At 51.3% G+C, this 21,166-nt stretch overlaps 4 protein-coding genes across 5 annotated transcripts in view; 2 read left to right on the top strand and 2 right to left on the bottom strand.

Annotated features, from left to right (window-relative positions):
- SGIP1 (SH3GL interacting endocytic adaptor 1) overlaps window positions 1–8,048 on the top strand; it is a 54,798-nt gene extending 46,750 nt beyond the window's left edge. Inside the window, exons 19-25 of the mRNA XM_075155572.1 lie at window positions 2,943–3,054; window positions 3,476–3,631; window positions 4,114–4,246; window positions 4,539–4,741; window positions 5,295–5,359; window positions 5,958–6,122; window positions 7,852–8,048. Of these exons, the coding sequence (XP_075011673.1) occupies window positions 2,943–3,054; window positions 3,476–3,631; window positions 4,114–4,246; window positions 4,539–4,741; window positions 5,295–5,359; window positions 5,958–6,122; window positions 7,852–7,874 (857 nt within the window). The 3' untranslated portion in view covers window positions 7,875–8,048. The remainder of the gene's footprint in view (window positions 1–2,942; window positions 3,055–3,475; window positions 3,632–4,113; window positions 4,247–4,538; window positions 4,742–5,294; window positions 5,360–5,957; window positions 6,123–7,851) is intronic.
- SLC35D1 (solute carrier family 35 member D1) overlaps window positions 1–21,166 on the bottom strand; it is a 226,959-nt gene that overhangs the window by 128,747 nt on the left and 77,046 nt on the right. The window contains exon 13 of one of the 2 annotated variants that reach the window (XR_012674426.1): window positions 6,393–6,407. The exons of the other annotated variant lie outside the window; for it this stretch is intronic. The gene's annotated coding sequence lies outside the window, so the exon portion shown is untranslated. Of the gene's footprint in view, window positions 1–6,392; window positions 6,408–21,166 lie in introns of those variants that run through there. 2 annotated transcript variants of the gene reach the window in all.
- On the top strand, window positions 15,742–18,226 carry DYNLT5 (dynein light chain Tctex-type family member 5). The gene is made up of 3 exons (XM_075155559.1): window positions 15,742–15,847; window positions 15,962–16,086; window positions 16,919–18,226. Exons 1-3 carry the CDS (start codon window positions 15,811–15,813, stop codon window positions 17,120–17,122), a joined length of 366 nt encoding a protein of 121 aa, XP_075011660.1. The 5' UTR covers window positions 15,742–15,810; the 3' UTR covers window positions 17,123–18,226.
- Window positions 18,165–20,009, bottom strand: INSL5 (insulin like 5). Its single transcript, XM_075155558.1, is given in 3 exon segments — window positions 18,165–18,406; window positions 19,756–19,988; window positions 19,990–20,009. Coding segments are annotated over 3 exon segments (495 nt in total).

The raw sequence follows: 21,166 nt of genomic DNA, 5'->3' as shown, positions 1-21,166 counted from the left end.
TCAGATGAACTGGGATTTTCAAAGGCCAGCTGAGCCTGGTAATAGAGATACCTGAGACGAGCCAGTTTATTCTCGCACATATGATTTTTCATTCTGGAGAATGAAGAAGTCTCATATACGTACAGAGGAACGGTGGAAGAAAGGAGAGATTGAAAATCAAGGAAAAGGCACGTTGGTATGAGAGACGCCTACCCCTCGTTCGGTGCTCCGGTGCAGGGTCTAGGCTAAACCCGGCTGCAGTCGGAGCGTGTATGTTTGGGAGGTGGTTTTTTTTTCTCTCCCAAAGAATAATTATCATATTGCCAAGGGTCGTGGGCTTTGCTACTGCTGGACAGCTAAAGACCTTCCTCTCGCCTTCCCTGTCGAGATAAGCCTGATGTTCCTCTGCTGGGTGATCCTCCAGTTTCCACCCCTCTATGGGCCGTCTGCATTGATGTTTTTGAATCTCATCTGTATTTCGGGGTGGGTGTGATGAGAATATCCCACCGCGTGCGGCTGGATTCGACGCGCTGGGGGGTCGTTGCTCTGGGTGCGGGGAGCGAGGGATGCGCTCTCTGCGCTCTCCGATAACCCAGCAGTGGTACCTATGGAAAGAATTTGCACCCTGCCAGTCTGGGGTGCTGCCCCGTGGCCCTGCATGTCCCCTCTGCCACACAGCCAGGTATTGCAGCGTGGCTGCGATATTCTGCGTGTTCGGTGGGTTTGGGGAGCTGCCGCTGCCTTCAGGCGGGGCTGGCACTGACGTGAAGTGTCTGCTCCCTGAAGGGCTGTGTGCCGAGTCCCTGATGCATAGCTCGGGGCTGCGCCTCAAAAGCAGAAGGCTTGGGGTGCCCTGGGGTCATTAGGATAATTGATGTGTGTGTGGCGATGGGTCTGTCGCGTGCGGTGAGATGCGCAGTCTGCCCGTCCCGGTGTGCTGGGACAGCCAGCGCGCTGCGCTTACTGAGCGTCATTATTCCGGGCTGTGGCTGAAATCACTTATTCCCCCGAGTCTCTGCAGACATATGACCAAGAAGGAGACACGTGGCTACATTAATTTTTTATACCCTTTTAGGCTACGTTAGATATTTGAAGGGAAAATCCCAGGCGCGGAGAGACCCATCTGTGCCTCTAGGAGAGAGCAACTTTGGTTTTATACATTAACGCACTGCCTGCGCGGATGCATTTGTAAGGCGCGAGGAATCTTTGCATTTGTAAGTCTGCGAATGCCACATTTTTTCACAATTAATAAATCAAAACTCAAAGTGTAATTTAAGTGACAGAAGTGCTCTCCCCAGGAGACATTATGAGTCCTGATTTCCTCCACCCAAACCCTATTATTTACTCGCACAAAATTCGCAGCAGCAAGCCAGGACCTTACCGTACGTCACACAAACCCCGGCAGATTGCTTAGATGCGAGGCAAAAAGCAACAGGCAGCGGGGCAGCGGTGGGAAGCAGCGGATAAAGAAGGGAGGGGATTATTTTTGCAGGCAGTCCAAGCAGAAAGGCAGGAGCTCACCAGAAACGCTGCATTTCGCTCAGCCGCTTTGCTTTTCCCTCGCCCCACGGCCTGCGGAGGTGCTGCCCTTCCCCAGGCCGGCATTAATCCTGTCTGCCTTGGGCTGAAGCTGGCACTCGCTTGCACGCCCGAAACAAAGCCCTGGCCTGAACTAACAGCCCGTTTCACCTGCCCGATTCAGACCCTGTAAATGAAGGTAACAGAGTAAGGGGGTGGGGGGGTCCCCGGGTAAGCTGCCCCTCCGGAGACCTTTGCCATTCCTTTTTAGTTTGTTTGGGGCAAAACTATCCTTGTGCTTAACCTGCTGTCCAGACTGTGATATAAAAAAAACGGTTCCAAAACGGTGCGTTGCAGAAAAATAGATAAGGCTGAACCGGCGGTGCCAGGGCAGGGGTGGTGACCTCTCGAGGACTTTTTCGGGTGCCCAGGGGATCAGCGCCTTGTACGTCAGGTGGGCGACCAGACCCTAGCCCTGGGCTGATCTTTCGGCACTTTCCCCCGGGGAGAGGCGAGAGCTTTGCCGTGCCGACAGCCCCCGCTCGCTCTCCTCTTGGTGGCGGGCGCGGGGAGCGGGGCACTGCCCCCACGCAGGGTTTCCAGCACGCCCGGGGCTTCTGGCGTACGCTTGCAGTGATGCTTTCATCCCCAAATGTTTTCGGAGACAGGCATTCCTGGCCAGCAAAGGGAAACCTGCATATGGCCATGCAGGGCTGAATTATTTTAGAGCCTGGCTAGCGTCCACGGACGCACAGCACGACCGAAGCAAACTTTTCCTCTTTTTTTTAATCTTCTAAATAAACCGCGGCTTGATTGCTTTAGCTTTTGCACCCGGAGTCCCACGTTCTCCTCCGTAGTTCCAGATTTCTGACGATTTGCAGATTTGCCGTAGCGTACCGTGGGCCTTGGGGGTGAGCAGCCGTGCGGGGGGTTCGTCAGGCACGCCGGGGAGGAGAGGGGAGCGTGCCGGGGATCGCGGGGGTCCCCGCAGGTTGGGGTTCCCGCAGGCAGGAGTTCAGGCAGCATCGGGGGGGGGAAGACTGCCGATATCCCGCTTTCCCACGGGCAGGCTGAGCTCTCCGGCCAAGGGACAACGAACCTCCCCAGCCCCTCTTGCCGGGGCCCAGAAACCTACTGCAAAAACTGTCATGCAAAGCCTGCCCTGCGGCAGCCCCTCCGGAGCCGTGCCGGGGGGGCCGCTGCGCCCCGCATGCTGCTTGTGGCCAGGGCTCCTCCGTTATTTTCTTTGCTTGCTTTTGAGGGGGGGAAAGATAATTTTAAAATGTTTTTAAAGCCTCATCCAAAGCCTGGGGGGACTTTTGCTTAGTATTTGCCCATAAAGCTAGGCTGGGGCTCTTGGTGATCACCCCCTCGCGCCGGCCCCGGGGGGGAGCGGTGCCATTTCTCTCTGCACGTAAGAAGTGGAGGTTTTTGCTCTGTTGCAGGCTCGTCGCGGGGACCCAGCCCCCTCACCATGGGGGCACAGGACACCCTGCCCGTCGCCGCCGCCTTCACGGAAACCGTCAATGCATACTTCAAAGGGGCCGACCCGAACAAGTAGGTGCCGACTGACAGGGTCTGGGTGTTGATACAGGGGGGTCCTGGGGTCGGGACAGGCTTGGGGTGCTGTCGAGGCTTTGGTGAGCACCTCAAGGGATGGGGAGGGAGGGAAGGAGGTGCTCTGGGCTCAGCACACGCGTGCTGGGGTGTCAGTGCACTGCACCAGGCGGGGGGTCCAGGGTCAGGATGCTCCTGGGGCGTCCCCATGAGCATCGGTCCCCATCCCTAGCAGGCTGCCAGCCTTTGCTGCTATTTCAGCTTGCTCTGGTTTAGGGCCACAAGAGGCTCGTTCCCCCGGCACGGCGGGTGGGAAGCGGGGGGCTGTCACCGCACCGTCCCTGGTGCGAACCCTCCCCTCCTGCTGTGTTTTGAGCCCCCCCGTTTCCTCCCCCCTCGGTCTCTGTGTTCGGCGCTGCAGGTGTATCGTAAAGATCACGGGGGAGATGGTGCTGTCGTTTCCAGCGGGCATCACCCGACACTTTGCCAACAACCCCGCTCCGGCGGTGCTCACCTTCCGCGTGCTGAACTACAACAGGCTGGAGCACGTCCTGCCAAACCCCCAGCTCCTCTGCTGGTAAGCCCCCGCCTCACCAGCACCCCAAAGGAAGGCGGGTTTCCAGAAAAGTAAGGTGCTTTGCAAAAAACACATGGCCCAAAGTATCTTCCTTGGAAGTCTACCCTGATTTTGGGAAGGAAACTCTCAAGCTCTTAAATATTTGCCCGAGTACTCCCTCTGCGAGCAGCCCCTTTGCCAGGCAGAAGAGCATCAGCAGAGAGGAGCAAGCGCTTTGATGGGATTTGCTTGTTCTGTGCCTCGCTCTGCTCGTTAGACCTCCTGTTTGCAAAATGAGATGACCTACAGGCTGCCTCTGCTGTGCCTCCCCGGAGGCGTCTGAGGACAAGCCAGAGATGCGCGGGAGGGAGGCAATATTTCTCTAAATGTGGGATTAAATGCGGTCCCAGCCGGCGGCCGGCGCTGCTGTCCTGCATGCTTTGTAGAAAAGCATTTTTCTGCCGAGGAGGCTTACGCGAAGGGTTAATTCTCCCTCTGCGCAGTGACACCACGCAGAGTGACGCCAACACGAAGGAGTTCTGGGTCAACATGCCAAATCTGATGACTCACCTAAAGAAGGTATCGGAACAGAAACCGCAAGCCACCTATTACAATGTGGATATGCTCAAATACCAGGTAGGGGTTTTTTTGTAAGACAGAACTGTGCCAAAACTGTGTGCTTAACTTATAGACGTAAAAGACGGTATTTCCCTAGTGCAGAGTGGAGATAACGTGAGGTGGGGGCATGCTATCCCGCTAGTCCCTTCTGTATGTCACTAGATTGCCTGATTTTGAGCCCAGTACAAACTTTCTATGAGAATACAAGGTATTGTCTCCTCTGAAACCAAATGCAATTACCGCGTCTGTAAAATGGGATTTCTCCCTTCACCCCTATGGAAACTAAATGTTTTTTCTGTCATTTTGGAAGGTATCTGCCCAGGGTATTCAGTCTACTCCATTAAACCTTGCAGTGAGCTGGCGGTGTGACCCTGCAAGCACTGACCTCCGCATTGACTACAAATACAATACAGAGGCAATGACCACACCGGTAGCTCTAAACAACGTCCAGTTCCTCGTCCCCGTTGACGGAGGAGTAACCAAACTTCAAGCTGTGCTTCCTCCTGCTGTCTGGTAGGAATCGCTCACCCGACAAAGAGCTCGTTTGCTATCTCTGCCACGTCCCTGCCCAAAACAGCCGTCCTGGCTGCAGGAGCGGGATCGCCCTCGGGAGGTGTCTGCACGCTGGGGACCCAAACCTGTCCTCCTCTTGCAGGAGGAAGCATGCGACCCCACTCTGATTTTCTTTTTTTTCTTGCCATTCCCACAAGCAAGCGGTCAGTGCTGAACGCATGTGTGCAGGCAGCAGAATAACAACCCTTATTTCGTATTTTGGCTACTTTTATCCAGGGCTCAGAGGGATGCATGGCCGTCGCTGCCGTAGGCATGGGCATGCACATTTGCAGCGGGGAAGCAGGGCACGGCACAGCCCCGCTGCCTCTCACCTGCAATGCAAGAGCGGCATTTTCCTGCTCGCGTCAAACCCAAAGCCAAGCTCCCAGAATTGCAGCTCTGGAGAGCGGCGCCGGAGCTGCTCCCCCAGCCCATAAGGCCTTTAGCAAAATTCAAATGACTCCTTTGTAATTTCTTGTTTCCTACAGAAATGCTCTTCTTCATGTGTTTTTAGGAATGCCGAGCAGCAAAGGATATTGTGGAAGATCCCTGATATCTCTCAGAAGTCAGAAAATGGAGGTAATCCTGCAAATGTGCACGTTATTAACTCTGAATACTTAAATCAGACACCGACCCGTTTATCACGCCTGCACGCAAGTCCAGACACACAGACTCCTGCTGGCGCTTGCCGGGGGAGGGTGCTATTTAAAGTTAGGAGCAAAGAGCTTTGAAAAGCGGGGATACGTGCCACTGGTACTGTTTTGCCAACCGCTTTGGCATCACGGAAGGGTATTAACACACCGGGTTTGGATGCGGTTGTTTGCCACGTCCTTTGCTCCGTTGACCCTCTCTGCATTCGAAGGCTGAGGCCCCGCGTTGCGTCCCCATCAGGGGGACCGCAGCCTCCCACGGGTCACTTCTCCACGTGTCACCCACGCAGCTCAGCTGCTTCGTATCGCTGGGGTGTCTGAAAAGTAAAAATCTGCTGGGAGGATGAGGGGTTCACCTCTGCCCCCCCTCCCCAGGGCATGCTGCGGGCTCAGGTACCACCATGGGAGTGGGCTTCACTTGCAGCACTTTGGGCACCTCATTGCCTTTGCTGGCAAATCTGGCCCTGGGATGCGCAGCGTGCCTCGCCGGGCTTGTAAGGGTCTCGTGCGGGACTTTTACATTGCAGGTGTGGGGTCTCTACTGGCCCGATTCCAGCTCTCGGAGGGGCCGAGCACCCCGGCCCCCCTGGCCGTGCAGTTCACCAGCGAGGGGAGCACGCTGTCCAGCTGCGACATCGAGCTCGTCGGCGCTGGCTATCGCTTCTCCCTCATCAAGAAGAGGTTTGCGGCAGGTAGGTGCCTCGCCGGTGGCTCCTCTTGGGACAGCAGTGTCCCTGATAGAATCATAGAATCATTCAAGTTGGAAAAGAGCTTTAAGATCATCAAGTCCAACCGTTAACCCAGCACTGTCAAGTCCACCACTAAACCACGTCCCTAAGCACCACATCTACACATCTTTTAAATACCTCCAGGGATGGTGACGCCACCACTTCCTTGGGCAGCCCCTTCCAGTGCTTGACAACCCTCTTGGTGAAGCAATTTTTCCTAATGTCCAATCTAAACCTCCCTTGGTGCAACTTGAGGCTGTTTCCTCTCATCCTATCACTGTTCCTTGGGAGAAGAGACCAACACCCACCTCACTACAACCTCCCTTCAGGTAGTTGTAGAGCGCGATGAGGTCTCCCCTCAGCCTCCTCTTCTCCAGGCTAAACACCCCAGTTCCCTCAGCCACTCCCCATCAGACTTGTGCTCCAGGCCCTTCACCAGCTTCGTTGCCCTTCTCTGGACACGCTCCAGCACCTCCATGTCCTTCTTGTGGTGAGGGGCCCAAAACTGAACACAGGATTCGAGGTGCGGCCTCACCAGTGCCCAGTACAGGGGCACGATCCCCTCCCTGCTCCTGCTGGCCACACTATTTCTGATACAGGCCAGGATGCCGTTGGCCTTCTTGGCCACCTGGGCACACTGCCGGCTCATGTTCAGCCGGCTGTCAACCAGCACCCCCAGGTCCTTTTCCTCTGGGCAGCTTTCCAGCCACTCTTCCCCAAGCCTGTAGCGTTGCCTGGGGTTGTTGTGGCCGAAGTGCAGGACCCGGCACTTGGCCTTGTTGAACCTCATACATTGGCCTCGGCCCATCGATCCAGCCTGTCCAGGTCCCTCTGCAGAGCCTTCCCACCCTCCAGCAGATCAACGCTCCCGCCCAACTTGGTGTTGTCTGCAAACTCACTGAGGGAGCACTCGATCCCCTCGTCCAAATTGTTGATAAAGATATTGAACAGGACCGGCCCCAGTACTGAGCCCTGGGGAACACTGCTCGTGACTGGCCGCCAACTGGAGTTAATCCATTCACCACCACTCTTTGGACCTGGCCATCCAGGCAGTTTTTTACCCAGCAAAGAGTACACCCGTCCAAGCCATGAGCAGCCAGTTCCTCCAGGAGAATGCTGTGGGAAACAGTGTCAAAGGCTTTACCAAAGTCTAGGTAGACAACATCCACAGCCTTTCCCTCATCCACTAAGCGGGTCACCTGATCATAGAAGGAGATCAGGTTGGTCAAGCAGGACCTGGCTTTCATGAACCCATGATGGTCCCCTCCGGCTGTGCGGGCACACCTAGGACTGCCCTTGCTGTGTAGTTGTTGACCGTTCAAGCCCAAAGGTCCTGCCGCAGCACGGTGTGACGGGGCTGGCTGGCAGCAGAGGGGCAAAAGCTCCCGTGCATGAAATAAATCCTGCTACCGCTTACGAGAGCCTTGAATTTCATGGGCTCTTTTCTGCTAGTGGGTCCCACATGAAAGGCAAGGTCTGGGGATCTCCAGGAAGAGCTTTTGCCCCATTGCTGCAAATACACGTATTTTTCCTTTTGCCCCATTGCTGAGGGAAAGACAAACATTTTTCCGTGTGCCACTCGTGCATCGCAGCAGCGCAGCTGTGGGTGCGGGGTGCCGGCGGAGGCGGGCGGCCATCCCCCGGGAACCAGGGCTGCTCCCTCCCCACAGCTGATTTCTGATCCCATTTCTAGGTAAATACTTGGCTGATAACTGATGGAAGCTTATGCAAGTCTATGGAAAATAATATGGAAAATACCCAAGGACTGCTGTGCGTGGAACGGGTTTTAATTACAGTTTAAGGAAAATGAACTAAATCCTGCACTCGGGACATTTCTGTTGGAAGTGTTGACAACTTTCAGCATTTTTTCCTTGGAAAACACCGTCTTGACCAGTCCTACAGTATTTACTTCTAGATGTAACATTGTTAATGGTTTTAAAATGTAATTATTGTATTTGTAAATTGTACTCATTCCAGTAAGGCTGTATTTTGGCAGTTAGACACTTGAGTTTTAGCATTTTACCATTCATGAAATGGATGTAATTTAAACTGTGGTATATAAATTTAATAGTAGTACTGTTGAATGGCACAATGCTTACAGAGGTAGATTACATTTTGTCAATATATACGATTTAAATACAATACTGATAGCTGTTATGAAGGGGGTGCCTCATAAAGAGAGAGTGAAGTAGAACCGACATGCTGATTTACTTTTTCTTCAGTCCTTAGTAAGTCTCACGGTGATGAATAAAAAGCTCTATCTTCAGGTTTAGCTGGTTTAACTCCAGAAAAATATTGCTGTAAATGTGGAGGTTCCTAATACAGTCTCCCAGCAAAAAGCAGAAAAAAATATCACTTCTATAAAGAGTATTTACTTCAAATTTCCATTGCAAGCAGCCTCCGTGAACATGCCCTCGTTCTCTCCCAGCCGCAGATTAAGCTTCAGGGTCCCAGCAGCACGTGCACAGGCGACGAGCACCTCTCCCTGCCCCGTGCCCTGACATTTTGCAGAGGTGCAGATAGGGAAATAAGCAGGCAAAGAGGCTGGGTAGTAACTCTGAGCTTACCGCACTGTCCAGAAAAGTTATTGCTGGTTTTAAGGATGCATTTTCCAAGCAGTCTCCAGATTTTTGGTTGCATTTCTACGTTCCTTTGCTCACCTTTTCCTTTTTTTTCCCTCCATTTTTGAAGGTCCCACGGGTTTAAAAAATGCTTTTAAAGACACGCAGCCCCGCCGTGCCTTTCCATTTTACCACTCAGGCAGGAAAGCATATGTACCCAAACATTGGTGAGCAAAGGCAGCCAAGGCTGACCCTTGGTGGGACACCCAGCGCTGGCTGGGGCCGGGGCCGGGGGAGCAGGAGCAGCGTGGGGGGCGTTCCAAAATCCTGCGGGGCAGGAGCCTGCCTCGCTGGCATCAGGAGCGGCTATCTCATGGAGATGGGAAAATGCATAAAAGTGCTAAACTGGAGGCTGCGGGGGAAAAATTGTCCCTCTCCGGTTTTCCTGAGCCGACGCAGGCTCGGAGCCGGGCTCCTGCACTGCACGCTGCTCCTCTCTCTGCTTTGCCTGTGCAGCATGCAGCGTTTGATTTCTAGTTGACGTTAGTCTCAGCCTACTGCTGGCAACATGCTGATAGCGTGCATGGCATTAATGGGGCGGCATCTGCCAAGATGGAGAGCTTGTTTTAACGGGAGAATTTGGCGATATGGGGAAAAAAGAAGGAATCTTTTCAAAATTAAATGCAGCTGCTGTTCAGATGCATGGGGAAGCATAGGAGCATCCGCTGAACGTGGTGCTGGGGACTTTAGAAATGTGTGAGATGACAAATAGTGCTAATTTTACAGTCACAAATGTTGCCAGGATTAGGTTTGTGCATTCGCATTGGAAAACTTAGACTGTGCATGTTGGGAAGTGCTTGCTCACAGAGCAGTTTGGAGTGACGTAAAAAACCAGAAACCCATGCCCATCTTGAAAGAAAATAAGAAAATCTGGAGGTATTTCAGTTCTGCGATGACTCCCAGACTGAGATATGTATGACAGGGTGGTTGATTTGTGTGCATGCTCACAAAAGGTATCAACACAGAAGATAAAGCACAATTCAGTTACGCAACTTCATACATCTCTGCCGTTTTTGAAAGTAAACTTGCCAGTACTCCTGGATGGAGCGTTCAACTCTGTTAATAATTTTCCCCCTGAAATGGAAATATGTATAAACTGTGTAACCTACCCCTTTCTGACATAGGAATATAGAGCAAAATCTAAGAATCAGTTTTTGCATAATTGGTTCATGCTGTGTACAATTGTTATAAACTCATGCTTCCAAAAGAGAACTATAGTCCTGAAAATAAGGATTTTATAATGTAAATATTACCAGAACATAGATATTTTACTTTATATTTCTTTTGAAAGACAAGGTGTTTACATTAGCATTGGGTTTTTAAATGCTTTTTAAACAAAAAAACCCATAACCCAAAGCTCCCAAGCTCATCCCATTTGTGCTGTCCCACGAAATGGAGGTCACATTTTCCGGGTGCGTGTCGGTGCGGGGATGCAGCTCTCGTGGCCTGGGTAGAGCGATGAGAAAGTCCTGCACCCTTTCTGGGGCAAATTGCCTGGCAGACCTGAATTCGATGTGCCGGCACGTTGGCAGCCCCGCCAGGACACGGCCCCCCTCCAGCCACCGGCAGGTGACACAAAACAGCTATTCCCAGCCAGCGACACTGGGACCAAAACCAGCGGTTTGGGACAGGTTTTTTGCATACTGCTTTTGCCAATTTTTTGCATAGCGTTTTATTCCCTAGGCGTTTGCTCAGGAGCGTTGAACTGCGTGTCTCCGCTTTGCCTCCCAGCATGACCACCCTTCTGGACTCCCTTGCCAGGAGATGCCGGTCCACATTGATGGTTTAGTTTTCCTGCCTTGGTGGTGTCTGAGCAGGGGCAGCGCGGCAGTGCCCCGGGGATGCTTATTTTGTCAGGTATTTGTCTCCCCGCGTGCCGTACGAGCGTGGTACCCCAGCATTACCCCACGTGGGGAGGGGGAAGAGAACTGTTGCGTTTCTAAGTCTGAAGTGCAGGAGCCTGGTCTTCTTTCCACCTGGCTTTGAGAAGGTGTCAGCAGAAAAAAGATTATAAGCAGCAGTTTGGGACGTATCAGACTTAAATTTAGAGCACCAAATAGGGGCATGTTTAGGGATGTTTATCCCCAGTTCTGGTCTCTGTAATAGCGGCGAGAGCCCCTGGCTCCGGAGAGGGATGCGCTGCCCTGTTGCATTCAGGGCACTCAGGCTCTGCAGGCTTCACCTCTGCTTTTAGGCAGGAAAAACTGCGTATCTTCAGGGAATGCATCTGTTTGGTACTCCCTGCCTGCTAGCAGAGAGCAGCTACGTCAGCAGGGCGTTGAAAAGGCAGCGATTCGGTTGCCTGCAAGTCACCTGCATTTCTAGAGCGAAGCATCGGCGCTCGGTTTCCGAGCGTGTGGTCCAGCAGGTCTTTAGCCAAGTCGGGCTGAGGCTGAAAAGGGGGCTCAGCCCTCCAGCTCTGGCACCCCTTAACTCAGCAGCACTCAGATCTAACTTTCTGATAAAAAAACCCAGATAAATAAAGGAGGCATTCAAATAACAAATAGGTGTGATGCACGCACAGAAAGGTTTTAGCTTGGTTACTTCTGTGGACCTTTCCCTTTAGACTGTGTCCTCTCCTCCAAGGGATCTGGGGTCCCCGGTAGCCACCAGCAGCCCACGCCTGCAGGGTCTCGGTGCCCGCTGACGGAGCGGGAGTGTTTTTCCCCCTGGACACCTGCAGATTTGGGTCTTTAGATATTGGGAGCAGAAAGTCTTTTTTTTTTCCAACTTTTCTTCTTCTGTTTGTTGCAAATATTCACGATTCTCAGCCAGCTTATGGTGCTCCTCACCAGAGACGTTTCAGACCAATTTTCTACTTTAACAATATTTCTTAATAACTATGAAATTGCTCAATAGTATGAAATACTACCAAATAAGAAGCTTTTCATTTGGTGTTTGCATTTGTTCTTAAATATCACTCCCCTGTTATAAAGCTGCTTCTTATTTTTGCTGTTAGGCCGCTGCCCATTAAACTCCTATTCCTGCCCAGCTGGTGTGAGTGCTCAGTGCGCACGCGTGTGGCTTCCCTCGCAAAAGCTTTGTCACACGAAGCGCGATCTTGTACCGAGGAAGTTACACAACTGCGCGCTCCTCCCGACGCAGGCTGGACTTAAAGATGTTAGTGCTGTTGTTCGGTATTTCAGTTAAATCAATTTTGTCTTCAGTATGCCCTTTCAGGATTTGTCTGTTAGAGGTTTTTTTAAAATATAGGTGGGAGAAAAAAAATATAGCAGGGAGGGGATGGGGAGGGGAGGCAGTCCCCCAGGCAGGCTGCAGGCACATCACACCCTCGCTGCGGGATGCTGTCGGGGTATCTCTCACGGCAGGGTTTGGGCTGCCTGGGGAACACCAGAGAAATATGCTGCTTAAACTTATCATTTTGAAGCCACGCACACCTGCAGGTGAGACCCGTCTGCCTTCTCCTTTTAACGTGATCACAGAGACGCAGGGTAGTTGTTTAGTAAAAATTGGTCAGCTCTTGCACGGCTGATTATTTTCCCACGGAGGTCCCTGCCGAGACCTTGCCGTGCTGCCCACTCCACCACAAGTCGTACTTGTGTTGGTTGTACGACCCAAACCGTCCAGCCATGGCACCCTGTCGAACCGCAGCCATACCCCAGCAGCCACCGTGCTGCTCTCCGAGATTCCTGCAGCACGAGCATCACGTAAAGAATCACCGCTTCGCTTTCTCCCAGCAGAAGCATTTTTAAATGGCCGGACTGCAGTGAAAAGGTCACATATGTTTAAATGACCTAAGAGAGAGTCAAACATCTTTTACTAAAAATGTTCAGCCCTCCCTCGGTCCCCTGTCTCCTTCGGCACTGGTGCGGTTCCTGTGCCCACCAGGCACGCGGTGCAGTTCTGTGCTGCAGAGGAATCCTGCTCCATTTTACCTTTTTTTTTTTTGGAAATATGGCCCACAGGTCTGTTACCCCAACACCCAACATCTACTTGCGAAAGCCACTTCAATACACTGAATACGGAGGGATTTTTCCCCACCCTTTTGTTGTTTTCATGTGAAAATGTCTTGGTTAAAAAACTCAATTTTGAAGCTTACCATGACCAAAATATGTAACATCGTCACATTGTACTTTCCCGGTAAGAAATTACTGTCCCAAAGATTTCGTTTCATAGCCAGAATTCTTCTTTTCTTCTTTTTCTCACAGTTTCCCAAGGAAAGTAATTCTTGCAGAGCCGGGGAGTTTTTATGATCATCAGTATTTTAATTCTTATTTCACTGCAAGGCTAGAAAAAGATCTGCAGAAATACCCCCCACCTCCTGCGTGACCTCCCCTATCACAGTAGGAGGGACTGCAGATAACGCTGCTGAGAATTGGTCTTAAAATCGCGTTAGTGTGGCGATGCTCTTCAAAGGTTTGCACAGAAGCAGGACTTCACTACAGGCCAAGCAGTATGTGACAAAACACGCCATGTTTTAGCAAGGCGTTCAGAATACCTTATTCCTCCGTTCAAAATCTCTCTCTTTCTGGTGAATCGCTGCAGACATGCTGTCCTGCTGTTGGGTTCGTAATCCACGCAGGAGGGGTTTTCCACTCCAAAACGCTCTAAGGTTGATGAAATCACCCGGTTGCTTTGACGGCATAAACCGTATGGAAACGTTAGTTGTGGTCGGAGAGAGGAATCGAGTCAGGTTGTGGTTTGAAGCTCTGGTCCTGCAGCCACAGGCTGGTGGGTGGAGGGCACAGGGCGGAGGAGAACCTCGCCGTGACACCTCTGAACCCAGAGGAAGCCCCAGAAGTGAATTGGATTTCCCAGGGTATTGCCCTGTATCATTTTATGAACTCCCTCATGTATAAAATGTTTATAAATATTTGTGGATTAAGATACACAGGTCTATTTTTAAGATTTAAGTTAAATAAGTTAATTAATGGCTGGCCTTTTTTGCCTAAACGTGCAATGAGATATATTATACCTTTAGTCTACGATGGCCTAGGTACTGCTTAGTCTGTGATGAAAACTTTGCTGCTTACCTACTGTTCTCAGAGAAAAAAACTGTAAAAGACGTACAGGTTTGTTGCACATGGACTATTGCAGCAAAGCTTTGTATTTGACCACTGGTAATATGAATGTGTTGTATTGACTTGTTGAAGATAATCATGAAACAACATATTTTAAATGTTACTTGCCTTATAGATTAGAATACGACTATGTGGATATCATTTTTGTAAATAATGTTTTTTATAAATGTCTCTCCTCCATTCTCCCCGTCACCCATTTCACAAAATCTTGAATATGCAATTATTTACCATGCATAATGTTGCAACAAATAAATCCCCACATCAGAACAACATTTATTAATTCTATACACAAGAACCACATTAAATACCCAATTGAGTTGCAATTTAAATGTGATTTTTTTTTCCTTGAAAATAAACAAAAAACCATAAACCACTATTTTTCCAAGTGAGCTTTACTTGCACGTGCAGGAGCACCCAGAGCAGCCAGGCAGAGGTATCAGGGGCTGCCATGACCCTGGCCCAAAACATCATTGCTGCTGGAGCTGTGGCCTGGGGACAGGTCGGGGTTGGCATGTGGGGACATGTGGGTATCCACAGGGACTGTGGGGACGGGTGGAGCTTGAGGGGATGCATGGGGGCTGTGGGGACATGAAGGACCATGGCTGTGGGGGCTTGTGGGCATTGAGGGGACCCATGGAGGCCATGGGGACACGTCAGGGCTGTAGGGACACATGGGGGCTGTAGCCACATGTGGACACCTGGGAGGCCATGGGTATCCATGGGGGCTGTAGGGACATGTGGGAGGCCATGGGGACATGTGGGGGCTAGGGGGACCCATGGGGACTGTAGGGACATGTGGGAGGCCATGGGGACATGTGGGGGCTAGGGGGACCCATGGGGACTGTAGGGACACATGGGGACCTGTGGGGTCTATGGGGATCCGCAGGGGTCACTGGGACCTGTGTGGGCTATAGGGACATGTGGTGACCTGTGGAGGCCATAGGGACACATGGGGGCTGTAGCCACGTGTGGGAGGCCATGGGGACATATGGGGGTATATGGACCCGTGGGGGGGTTGTAGGCACACATGGGGACCTGTGGAGGCTGTGGGGACCTATGGGGTCCATGGGGATCCACAGGGGTCACAGGGACCTGTGTGGGCTATAGGGACATGTGGGGACCTGTGGAGGCCATAGGGACACATGGGGGCTGTAGCCACGTGTGGGAGGCCATGGGGACATATAGGGGCTATGGTGGAACATGTGGGGACCTGTGGGGTCCATGGGGATCCACAGGGGTCATGGGGACTGTGTGGGCTATAGGGACATGTGGAAGCCATAGGGACATATGGGGACTATAGGCACAAGTGGGGGCCAAGGGGACCCATGGGGGCTGTAGGCCCACATGGGGACCTGTGGAGGCCGTGGGGACCCCATGAGCACCCTGGGGACCCACAGGGGCCATGGGGACGTGAGGGGGCTGTGTGAACCCATGGGAGCCATGAGAAGCTGTGGAGGTTGCAGGGACCCTCAGGAGCCATGAAGACATAAGGGAGCTGTGGGGACACATGGGGACTGTGGGGAGGCATAGAGGACACAGGGGCCCTCAGGGACTTGCCATGGGGACTTGTGGGGACCTATGGAGGCCATGGGGACTTGTGGGGACACATGGGGGCCATGAGGGCCCACGGGGACTTGCAGGGACCCGTGAAAGCTGTGAGGACACCGGGGACTTGTGGGGATCTGTGAGGGCTGTAAGGGCACACGGGGGACCTATGGGGGCCGTAGGGACACAGGACGCGTACAAGCTGTGGGAGTCTGTGGGGGGCTACGGGACACAGCAGGTCCGTGGGCACCCACGGAGGCTGGGCCGAGATAGAGGCGGGGGCGGGCATGGCGCCCTATGCCGGCGACACCCCCTCGGGCTGGGCGGGGATGCGCAGGAGCGGGAGGGCGGCGGCCAGCGCCGTCCCGCGGCCGCCGGCGGCCGCGGGACGGCGCTGGCCGCCGCCCTCCCGCCCTTCCGCCTCCCTTCAGCAGCGGTGCGGGAATGCATGGCGGCGCGGCCGGCAGCGACCCCCGCTCGGGTAGGTCCCAGGGGCGGGCGCTTCGGGGCGAGACGAGGAAGCGCCTTCCTCTGGCTTCAGCGCGGTGGGTTTTCCCTCAGAAAACCGGGTTTAACCTCACCGCCTGCCCCTCAGGTCCCCCCAGGCACTTCCCGGTGGCGGCGGTGGATGATATCCTGAAGGACGTGCTGGGGAGCTACCTGAGGGAGCAGCCCTACGAGCCGGCCCGGTGCAGGGACATGGCGAAGGACATCGCTGAGGTACCGCTATGAGGCGGCCATTTTGTCCTCACGCCTCGACGGGGCGTCAGGGAGGTGGCCATCGCGGCAGGGAGGTCCCCAAATATATAAAGTGTAAAACAAATGCTGGAGGAGGCCGTCAAGGGTTGGTTTGATAGGGGTGCAGGCTTATACGAATTAATGATGAGGTTTGTTTGAGCAGCGGTGGCTCTGGCCAAGCACAAGTTTCAGTAAAAACTCCCTGCTGTGGTTGCCCTGTCCAGAAATGCCATTAATAAGTTTTAAGTATGTATCAGACCTTTCTGAAATAGGCCAGTTATGGTAGTGGATGAATTCTGCACAGTGGCACGTGTGCAAGCTCTTTGTTGGTTAAATCCAGTCTTGCTGCAGATGCTGCTGAGAAAAGATTGTCCTGACCCTTTAGTCTTTCAGCTGATTTGGCCCAGAAGAGCTCACAGGTATTAAAAAAGCAGTACTGTCTGCTCTTCCTTTCCCCCCTGTAATCGGCAGGTAACTATGAACACATACGGAGGATAATATGGTATTCACGTTCAGTAACTCCTTACTTAACATGTGCGCTTGCATTTCAGTAGTCCAGCAGGAAGATGTGCCTGTTTTTAGCAGATAGAAGCATTGGTTCTCCTGTGAAATGACCACAGCAGCGTACATGGCACCTGTCCGTGGGGCTGGGGGAGTTTGCCGTAGATGTTTCAAACGCTGCAGTTAAAAGATTGTCATGGGGATTGTTGCAAGGGCTTTATAGTGCCCTTGTCTGTCCCAGAAAACCAAATCCCTGAGCATCCCCTGAAAAGAGAGCTTGCCACTTGTGTCTAAACGTGTTCTTGTCTTGCAGGTTATTAAAGCTCGAGTAAAAGACCTCATGATACCGAGGTACAAGATTGTTGTGGTGACACATATTGGGCAGCTGAATGAGCAGAGCATGCAAATTGGAAGCAGGTGCCTGTGGGATCCTGCAAGTGATACATTTTCGTCGTATGTGTTCCAGAACACTTCACTGTTTGCTCTTGCAAATGTCTATGCTGTCTATTTTGAATAAGGAGGTAGTCGAGTTTAACAGCAGCAGAAATGAACTTTCAGCCTAACTCTTCCTGTTTCTGTTGCTGAAAACGGTTGTGAAGGACCAAGGCAACTTTCACCTGTTTTGAAATGTGGTTACCATAAGCCTTTCGGCAGTGAATGTAATAATTGTATTTCCCAGAGCTTTCTCTGGGAAGTGATTCTCTGTGAAGTGCTTTTTTGCACTTGATTCTAGCTGCTTTCAGAACCCGGTATCCCAGTAATACTTTTTTCTCCCTGAATTTGCCCTCGCTACGTGATCCCCAAGTAGAAATCACATTTTTGGAAAGTAAAACAAAAGCATTTTAAAACTACCCCCATTAAATGGTGTTTGCAGGCAGCTAAGGGCGTGCCAGGCCCCGTGGCCCCGGCTGCACGCACACGCTGTATTGCAGATGCTGCGTCCTGTCGAGCCGCAGTAGCTGGGTGCTGCGAGTTACCCTGCCCTGCCGGGGGGACGGAGGGATCCCTTCAGACCTCCCTGCCGGCCCCAGAGGTGCTCCGGGTGGGCTCTGCGGTGGGAGGGCAGCAGGGGGTGCGAGAGTTGGGAGCTGTGCGCGCTGGGGGCTGGCCTGGCTGCCCCTGAGCCCCAAGAAAATCCCCAGGTACAGAAAAGGTGGCTGAGAGATCGGTCGTGCCGCTTGGAGCTCTGTCCCATAGTGCTTGAAATCAAGTGAAAAATGTCTTCAAATTACAAATTGCTTCTTTTATTACATTTTATGTGCAAAGCTGAAACTAGAACAGTAGTTAGATGGGAAGAAATGTTTGTACTCGTGACCTAAAGCTTAACTCTAAACCGCTGTAAACACTTTGTGGAATCCTGACAAACCAACCTGAACGGTCACTGCAGCCGTTCACTGGTTTGCACTACAACATTTAACATTCAGTACTCCCTAGTGTACTCCAAAGAATGTAGCTACAATTAAAGAACACAACTGAAATAATTGTGGTTTATGTCATGATTATTTTAATACATGAAGGCCGTGACATTGGCATTGAACCTCGTCGGAATCTGCTGCATTTTAGCATAGCGAACTGATCTCTCTCTTGCTGCAGCCGACGCTGCAGCAGGATGTGGTAAGCAACTTGGCTACCTCGCGCTTTTTTAGCATAGACATTTTCCTGGTGCGTTGCACGTCTCGCTCTGTCTCAGGCTTGGCGCTGTGGATTTCTTCGCCGTCGGTCTCCAGCCTCTGCTCTGCGTACGTTGAGGAGTCGGCATAAGCGTTGTTCTCTTGTGAGAAAGGCAGGGGATTTTCGCTTTCTGTCGCATAAAAATTAGAGGCTAAAAATTAGAAGTCATGGAATCATGAGTAGTTTATAACATTTGTCTTTGCTAGAAAGACAGACCAGCCTACAGGCAGGGAGCTGACAGTATTATCCTCCGTGTTTCTGATGTGAACAACCAAGATGCACCAGATCACTGACTTCTCACCAGGGCAGTATTAAAATAGATACGTGAGAGACACAGTCTGTGATTAACACATTGAAAACCCAGTAATTTATGGATTTATATTGAAGAGTGTTCTTTGTAGGAGTAGTTGCTTTATCAGTCTTACACTGATATATTTGCTTCAAAGGGTAAAACTGATTTGATGTGTTGGTGGCACTTGACCAGTGTGTTAACCTGGAACTGCTTGTGGGTTTCCTGAAATGCAGATGTAATGTTAAGGCATCAGATACCCCACAATTTCAAAGTTCCTGGATGTTCCCACTTAAATTACGCCTGCGATTCATGTGCATTTTAAATACCACAGTACAGTCGGGCAGTGCCTTGTGGAGTTCATAAGTATAGTAGTTATCTCGCTTAGTTCAGCAGTGGGGGTTTCTTCTCCTTTAACAGACTCTCAGGCAGGGTGTTGCAGGTGGCATTGCTTTGTATCTTGGATTAAAGCTGCTGCTACAATAGAATTTTCAAAAAAGGCAGATGTTACTGCATGGAAAGTGTGGAAAGCCTCTGCTCCTGTCATCTGCTTCATTTATTTTCTTTTTTCTAGTTCTTTTAACCTGTCAGAGTACAAATTGCTAGCAGTGCATGTAATGGCTGAATTTTCTGACTCTAAAAATGTGCTAATAAATACAAATATATACAACACCATGTGAAGGTACTTAAAGTGCAGAGTACATATCCAACATAGTTTAGTTATAATATTCTTAAGTTGTAATAAGGTTTCTGGTTTCCATTGGGGAAAGTGGTGTGTTCTGTTGAAGACAACGGTAAAAAACTTGCATTGACTGCAGCAAAGCTTGTCTCTGACATTTAAAATGGCACAGCACTGAGATTTTCAGGGATAGCCTTGGGCTTAACTCGTGGTTCCTCAGATTGGAAAATCTCAATCTCAATGTTACTTTTTTAGCAAAATAGCACACTCAGCTAAGCCAAGCAAGCTGTAAGGAAACAAAAACCGTGAAGTTGCACCACTTTTGCTGTCTGAAAGCAAAGCCCATGCTGTTCATGCCTGAGATGCACCTCTGCAGGGCAGCAGCGGAAATGGAGGGCACAGCCCTGCCCTGAGGCACCGCCCGCAGGTGATTTGGTTCTTCTGAACCCCCCCAGATCTAGGCACACCTTGCAGGGGGTGATAAGCCTGTAATGCATTAATTAGTACTTACCAAACAGGTAGTGATAATCAGTCAAATGCCTTTTCCACCGAGAGCCACCGCAGGTGAAGACGATGGCTCTGACAAAGTCTCTCCCGCAGAGCTTCACGGTGTTTCCTTCACCTCTTCCTTCACAGGCTGCAATCAGGAGAGCGAGCACGGCCGGTGCCAGCACCGTGACCCGCATTCTGCCGGCGCGGTGCTTCGAGGCTGGCTGTCGGCAGGGCAGAAGGGATCGGCGAGGAGTTCTGCTGAAACCCTCTCATTTATACTGACGGCCCATCCGCTCCACTGAGTGATGGCTCAATCTGAGGGTGATTTAATGTTTGCTACAAACAAGTTAATCACTTGTTTCTGGTAATGTTTTAAGTGCTTTGGGATACGCTGGGATTTCAGTCAGGTATTAAGGACTTCTTAAGACTACTTTAGTAGCTTTACTATAGGAGCACATGCATTATAACATGTTTATAAGGTACGGTCTTAGATCAATGCTGTTAATGTGTATGTTCTGCAAAAATGAAAGGGTGTTTATTACATGATTTGTAGATAATGGGTTTTGTCTCTGTGTGTTTCCCACACAGCTGTGCTACTGCAGCCTGTTGCCCAGTCGTGCCTGTTATCACAGTTTAAACAACGTCGGGTCTTTTTCTGTTAGTGATCCCGGACTAAAAGGGAGTTAACAACTTCCAGTGATGTCTGCAGTTGCCTTGTTCTCTTGCCGAGCATTCCTTCTGCAAGCTGGCAACTGCGGACGCTTCAGAGGAATCTGCTGGTGCCGGGCAGTCACTCAGCAGAAGATCACGTACCGAGGGGTTTTTGTGGCAAGTGTAGGCATCCAAGCCTGCAAATGCCCCGCTATGATTCCTAGCGTGCTACGTGGTGGGACGCAATCCTGCACCACGCGGAGCATTTGAGCACAGCCAACTCGCTGTAACAAACTGTACAGAGCAGCGCAGTTGTTTGGCAGCTCGTGTCCGTAGGTGTTTGCCTCGCAGATACCTGGGGGCAGTGGAGTAGCTCCCTGCAGCTGCACGGCTCGCGTGCCTCCGCAGTGAGGCCTGTGGACGTGGCTCTTGTCCAAAAAGGCATAGAAAAGAGAGGGAGATGGCTCTAAACAAAGCACAGAATAGCTACAGATCAGGCCGTGTCCTTTTCCTTTTGATAGTATCTGAAAGACAACAGTGGCTTCACTGAAGTGGCGTGGAGCAGTGTTACTGTGCTCTGGGACCAGAGGTTAGTAGATTGGTTATGCTGCCATGGATGTTGTTGGCTGCGGTTGCTGTAAGCTTCTATAAAAAATTTTTGCAATAAAATGCCTTAAGGAGAAAATTTGTCAATTATGAGGTCAGAAATTCCGTGTTTAAGAACAAAATACATGAGGAGCTTTGGAGATCTTTAGCACTTCCTAGCACCAGAAGTGTTT

The sequence above is a fragment of the Calonectris borealis genome, chromosome 8, assembly GCF_964195595.1.
Source record: "Calonectris borealis chromosome 8, bCalBor7.hap1.2, whole genome shotgun sequence".
Classification (NCBI taxonomy): domain Eukaryota; kingdom Metazoa; phylum Chordata; class Aves; order Procellariiformes; family Procellariidae; genus Calonectris; species Calonectris borealis.
This window is presented reverse-complemented; position numbering and strand designations above follow the sequence as displayed.